Genomic DNA, 7163 nt, shown 5'->3' with positions numbered 1-7163 from the left:
GGCTTCTCACGGTGAACACTGGTAACATCATAATTGAAATCCCCCAATGCATGGACAAGTTACAGCCTGGACAAGCAAAATTGCAAGGAATTTTGACCCATGATCATTAAGTGTGACCTTTGACCTACAGCCATGGGTCTTGGACATGATGAATGTTTATGCCAAGTTGTTTTAAAATATGCTTATGCATGGCCAAGTTTCAGACTGGACACAAATTATGCTGCCCGCATGTCCATCCATTATATCCCCTCAGAACACTTTGTTACCATGTAGTTTTAGACCTGCACATTTTGACCTTGAATTCAGTCTCGATGATCAATACTTTCGAATTCTAACACCATGACTAGGGCAAAGAAAAGTTAACAAGACCGGCTATTAAGTATTCAAAACTTCGTTTTTTATGACAGACATACCAGGCATAAAAAGTAGAAGACAGTTGTGTAAATTTGTTGACACAAGGTGTACAATAAGTATAAAGAGCAGAATTACCAAAATGTTTTCCTAAGGTAGAATATGGCAAAAGGTACTACAAAAGGTATACAATACACGTATAAGGATCCAACACAATTACCAAAACTATGTTTGTGATATAAGTAGGGTATTCATTACAAAATGACTCCTTTTAATATTTTATTTCATGCAAAATAGCAGAAAAACAGAAACAAAATAAGCCTTTTAATGCCGTTCTGACTAACGGTGATATTAACATATTACAATTAGCTAAACAATACACACTTTTTTTAAATTAATATTATAAGAGTACAATTGATATTTGTTTTCACAGAAGGAAACAAAAATACAAATGTCTTTGAATTTATGTTAGGCAAAATTTTCGACTAAAATTGTAATACTGTTGTCATATCTGTATCTGATCCAGAAATACTGCCACACATGTGACCTTTGAACATCTGTTAAGCTGGTACTAGACCTAATGCCATATTTTATCAAATCCAATACTTTGGTCACCATTGTAACGATACTCCTTTTTATCCTGATTCTTGGTGTATATATACTTTGTCTGGTAGTACTCCTGGTGAATCTGATAGTTCTGTTTCTTATACTCCAAAGTTTTATCCAACAATTCTTGCGATATCTCAAATTTACCGTCTGGCAACTGTTCCGTTGTTGGCATGCTGGTTTCTATTTGTTCCTGTGAGCTAAGTCTCTTTTTGATGATAAATTCTCCATTGTCACATAACACACAGTGATCCAGATCGTCTTCCGATGTAGGAGGTCCATAGGGAAAGGTAACTGGGAATATTTCAACAAGATGACTCACCTTCTTTAATAAATTGTTACTGCCTTCCTTGTTCTTGAGTATGTAAGGCTTTCCTTTCTGAAATATTTACCAGAACGAATATTATCTCCTTCACAAAACTATTTTCTTTACATTATACATTTTATGATACCATAATATGAGCCACATCACGCAATTTTGGGCCTTCAAACATGGATAATATAATAAATGAAATAATCATTAATATAAAATGCAAAAAACATGAGGTTTTCAATCTGCTTTAATTTCTTCTAAACATTTTTATTGTTGTATCATTTACTTGACAATTTATGCCAATATTTTTACTCATGTTTCCACAGCAAGCACATATTTCTTCGGAACTTATTTTAACTGCATTTATAGTGTCTGTTTAGATGGCCACAGTGTTTAAAAATACACAAATACATTAACAAACTTTTCTTTATTTATGTTCCATAAAGATTCAGTGTTCGGAGAAGAACTAAAATTATTAGTTTTAAGTTGGAAATTAATAAGTAAATGATACATATGATGGTGTCATTTCAATAATGTACATACATCATGTGTGTGGCACCAAATTTATTATCTAAAATGCACAAAACATGGTCTTACTTGTAAACATGTTTCATACACACTTTTAGATATATCATCATGACATTTTAAATAACTTCCTAAAATTGTTTTACTATAACACCCAATAAAACAATAAAAGCAAATTAAGTCTGAAAGCCCCAAATCATGCAATACGGTAAAAAAAATTAAAGCACCCTGTCCATAGCTTTTGTCAAGCGGGACAAAACTAATCCATAGTATTAATCAAAATTAATGGGACATTGCTTGTTCATACTTTTTCTCAATTGGGAACTCCATTACTTAAGTAAGGCAATTTTTAAGCCAGAGTAATACTTGGTACACAACTACAAGCTAAGCAAACAAGTATTTTCATTATTTAATTATTGTTTTTCATAAATTGATTCAAGATGTTATTACTGCTGCCAACAACTCAGACACTAATCTGCTATAAAAAAAGTGTGAATATTGCTTCATATTTTAGTATAAACATGTAATTCAAAAGCAGTATCAAGTTATGAAACAGTAAAACAATACTTCAGATCTTGAAACACTCACCTCTTTAATTCCAAGTTGTGTAAGCCAGTCCCTCTCCCAGAAAGGCCGCCCCTTGACACTCCGCACTTGTGTCACCATAAGCAGTTTTGGTGGCTCTTGTTGTGGTTTCCCAGAAGCTTCCTCTTGTTTTTTTCTCTTGCCGTAGTTCTCCATGATGTCCATCCATGGCTTGTTCACAAACTCTCGTCGCCTTTGCTGAATTAGTGAATTTCTTTACATAAGACTGAGAATATGATATTGTACATGACAATATGCACTACTTCTGATTCAAAACTACCTTTTTAAGAAAAAATCTAAGTTCAAGTTTTTAACTGCAAACAAAATTTAGTGGTTTAATATTCTTTTCGTATTAATTTGGTGTACTACATCAATTATGTTACAGGCTACATACATTTATTAAGATGAACTTTTATAATTGGGCACAGAATATTCTACTGCAATATGTTTTTTATTCAAATGAAATTCATTTTCCATGATGCCTACCCATCTATCTCTGTCAGACAGCTTGGCGTAGAACATGCAGGTATGAGAGTGTCCAGTGGGTGTTTGCACGGCAGCCCAGGGTGGTGGTCCATCGTCTCTTTTGTTGGACTTGCAACGTGAGATTACAGTAGAACACTGGACTCCATACAGCTGCAGAAGTCGGTTACCAGACTTGATGGCCTGCATTACAATAGAAACAAACATTAATCCAATAAAAATAAGTGAAAAATTATTAGATTGAAAAAACAACCTGATAACAGGTAAAAATATAGACCCTTGGTCTTACCATTTAAAGGTTCTGTTAGCCTAAATTTGATTCAACATATCCCTTGGACTTGTACAACTGATTATATTATAACCATTGGTCCAGAGAAAAATTCAGAGAGACCAAAGAGATCAAAGCATTGTTTTCCAATTAGTTTGCACAATACATTTTGCAGATGCACAGGTAACTTGAATGAATCCTCAGAAAAAAAAATTGGGATGTTCAGCAAAATGCACACATTTCAACCAATCAATAGTCAATACCATACATGCCATATTTTCTGGAGACCATTCAGGGGGATTTGTTCAAAAGGCTGAAAATTCAGGGGGATTTTGGTTGTATTCAGGGGTATTTTTTTAGCAGGTCTAAGTTGGCGAAATTTTAAAGTATTTTTAGACGCAAGTACGAAAAAATGTATTCACATATATAGTTTGCTTTGAAAACCTTTTAACTTTTTCATTATACAGAATTATTTTATGTCATTATGTTTTTATCATATTCTTATGATACACTGTCATGTCATACTGTAATGCACTTGCAGAACAAAATATGTCATTGGAAAAATATGTTTTCGAGACAATTAAATTAAATTTACCTTCCTCCAAAGTCTTTTAAAAAATTGTGCTTAATTCTATCAGCTTTGATGACTTTCAGACAATAAGAGAATAATAATTGATCACTTGTTGTAAAAGTTTCCTTTTGGCATTTCACCCTTGTGGAGTTGTTTCTTTACATTCAGTTCCACTTACATACTGTGGTTTCACTTTGTCATTATTGCCTGATGTAAAATTTCTAAAAAAAAAATTATTTATTATTTTATTTTTTTTAATTCCTGGAGATTTTTATCTCCCGCCGGGAGACCGGGGGATGGATCGAAATTCCGGGGGATTTTTCCCCCCGCCGGGAGATATGGCATGTATGGTCAATACCTTACATTCCGATATGAGAGGTTTTCAAAACTGTTAATGCAATCTAAACCTTGAAGTTTTTAAGTAGTTTAAGCTAGGAATTGAAACTTGACATTTTCTTTGACTTTAGGTAATGTATAATACTGGGACAGGTTGAATAGGCAGAGCACTATTCATCACTTAGTTTCTATGGAACCTAACATTTGTTAAAGAGCGTTGTCTGCAAAGCAGTAAAATTCTAGCCAATGGGGCTCAATTTTACAATTACATTGTAATTGTTTTTAGAGCATTCAAGAGCAAAAGTTAGTCATTCTAAAATGCCATCCAGGCTTCTTTTTTAATTATGTTTAGCCTGGACCAGGCTTAACATCATTTAAAAAAGAAGCCTGGATGGCATTTTAGAATGACTAGAGCCAAAGCCCCTTCTATTTTATACTCAAATTTATAAGTTTTCAAAGAGTCTATCCTGCCTTTAATCAAAGCATAAAAAGTTTTTTATAACATTGTAATGGAAACCATGACTAGCCAGGGGAATATGTGTCAACACTAATAACTGCTAGAAAGAAAGGGTACACCTAAGACTATCAAAACATGCGACCTTGAACAGTTGCCACGAAATTATATGACAATTCATCAATGATATAAATTTGAAGATTAGTATGCATGTTCATCACATGTTGGCATTATGTAATTATTTAAAAATAGTTTTTATATTCAAACAATATATCAATAACAACATCTTTTTCATTAATTTTCTAAACAAATAGTTTACAAACTTACTCGGATGGGCGCAGCCATCTTGAAATGAAGTAATAAACATGAGTTCAGCAAAAGGGTTACATACCACTATCACGGTGGAGAACCCACGTGACTTATTTGGTAACAAACTCCGCGCAGTGTTACTTCCCTTGCAGTACAGTAATAACTGCCTTCACAAATATCACGTGATGATAGATAAAACGGCACGTGATTGCAATTTACAAAATGGACACCTTTAAAAGAAATTCCAGCAACATGTTTTGTCTTCCTCTGCAAGAACATGCCGCCAACATTCGATTTGTTTTGGTTTTGCTTGCAATCCTGGTTCAAAACGTTCGATACATGTCTGAATAGCTAACAACACATCCATGTTGATATTGTAATTTGTAAATCCTACTTTCAATTTGAAAAAAGACCGAACATTTCCGAATGTTTTTTTTAATTGTTATTTTTTTATAAAACATATTATGCCTATCAACTGGCGTAAAGTAATTATTTAAGAAAGGATATAAGAATAAATATATATGATTAAAAAAAATGCCATTAAAAGTTTTCATCCAATTTTGGATGAAAATCTTGTGGTGGCAGTGATTACTGTACTGCAAGGGAAGTAACACTGCGCGGAGTTTGATTTGGTAAAGTGCACGGCAACAAATGTCAACAAGTCTCGATCTAGGTGAGGTTTTTAAAGATAACTTTCTTAATATTTGGAGAATTTTTGTGAAATAAAGACCATAAACCCCGCATTTAAGAACTCTATCCACGGTAATAAAGAACTTTTTCTAATATCCTAAAGTTTTCCTGAAAATCTTGACCAACTGATTTCTCAAAGTTGAAATCTAAGGCAGAGTACACAGCTTTTGACAAATCTATCGCTTTACTTCATGTTAGCCGTAAATAATTCCTACACAAATCTTATTTTAAGCAAATTTTATGTAATTTATAGTTTTCAGCGTGTACTGTATTGTTTAACTTCTAGTTATTTCAAAGGTAAAAATGAACTAAAACCAAATTGATAAAGTACACGGACATTTTAGGATGATAAAGTACACGGTCATTTTAGTTTATGTTTGAAAGTAGAGTGCGGTTTACAAACTACCAGTTATATAAGCATTTTCTTTTCGTCATGCAGTTAAGAGTTTATAGGACATCAATGGGAAAATGACAACAATGCATCTCTAAACCTTGTGAAAATGTTTTATGCTCATTCCGTTTTCATACTAATTTTACACAGAATTTTTTTCAGTACTGTAAGACAAACGAACATTTTGAAAGAGCACCATTTGGTAACAGTACGTTTTGCTATTTATCTTAATAAAATGTTAAACTCATCAAAACGTTATTTTAACTCGGCAACATACTGGAATGCACTTCTAACTAGACCATTGTGATCTTTCAATGTGTCCTGATTAGGTGTGCTTCGCCTTAACGTGTCTGCTCTGTCCAGATTTGAACTTGAATGCTGAGCGACACTGTAGACATTTGTGACGTGTCATTCCCCTGTGTCTAGTAGAAATCTGGTCACTGAGATTGGTCGTGTCAACCAATTTGAACCCACACACATCACAGGTTAGCTTCAATTGGCCGCTTTCGCGTCTTTCGTGTATCTTCAAGTCTTGCAAGAGCAGTTTTGCCACAATATTTGCAAATGTGCAACTTTGTCTCGCCGTGATTGCTGCACATAAAAAGGACATGTACTGTCACAAGTTAGCGAGAAATGCTGGCAATGTTAGTACTTGAATATAATTTAAAAAAAAACTATATATTACTGCCACGCAATGAGTGTTTGATCGTGTAATCAGCATCATAAAACTAAACGACCCTGTCCACTGAAACACGGACCACATTATTATGTGAAAAACGCAACCCCTAAAAAACGTTGAAAACACAGTCAGACGACGGCAAATCTTAACATCTACACGAGGGGAGTCATAATAAAAGTATAACTGCTAGTATATTCTTATTTCTCTGCGAAAAAATAAAGCTGAAAACTAACCTGTGTCTGTGTAAACACTTTCCCGCAAAAACGATGGCAATTGACCAGAATGCCTTCTATCGTGGTCTACTACTTTTTTTTATTTTGAAATGCCATTCCGCATTTTTTGCATAAAGTCGGAGTCTTCATATTCTGAAATGAATCAAATGTCACAAAATCATAAGTCTATCAAATCAGCTAGCAATCGAAGACATTAAAAGTACAAGAACACTTTTCTTTCTCAAAATTGACAAAATGAAGAGTTATTAATGAATACATACACGTTTTACATATACGATACGAAAAAGAAGTGGAACACCCTTTACAAAAACTTCAAGACCTTAATATGTCAATTGCGAATATATTGTTAAAATACGGGACTGAATTTTA

At 33.6% G+C, this 7163-nt stretch overlaps 1 protein-coding gene across 1 annotated transcript; it reads right to left on the bottom strand.

Moving 5' to 3' along the window:
• Nucleotides 1–617: 617 nt before the first annotated feature.
• On the bottom strand, nt 618–4867 carry LOC128228543 (uncharacterized). Its single transcript, XM_052939912.1, has 4 exons — nt 4820–4867; nt 2867–3046; nt 2384–2578; nt 618–1336 (listed from the first exon to the last, which is right to left on the bottom strand). Exons 1-4 carry the CDS (start codon nt 4835–4837, stop codon nt 929–931), a joined length of 801 nt encoding a protein of 266 aa, XP_052795872.1. The 5' UTR covers nt 4838–4867; the 3' UTR covers nt 618–928.
• Nucleotides 4868–7163: the final 2296 nt, after the last annotated feature.

The sequence above is a fragment of the Mya arenaria genome, chromosome 3 (genome assembly GCF_026914265.1).
Source record: "Mya arenaria isolate MELC-2E11 chromosome 3, ASM2691426v1".
Classification (NCBI taxonomy): domain Eukaryota; kingdom Metazoa; phylum Mollusca; class Bivalvia; order Myida; family Myidae; genus Mya; species Mya arenaria.
This window is presented reverse-complemented; position numbering and strand designations above follow the sequence as displayed.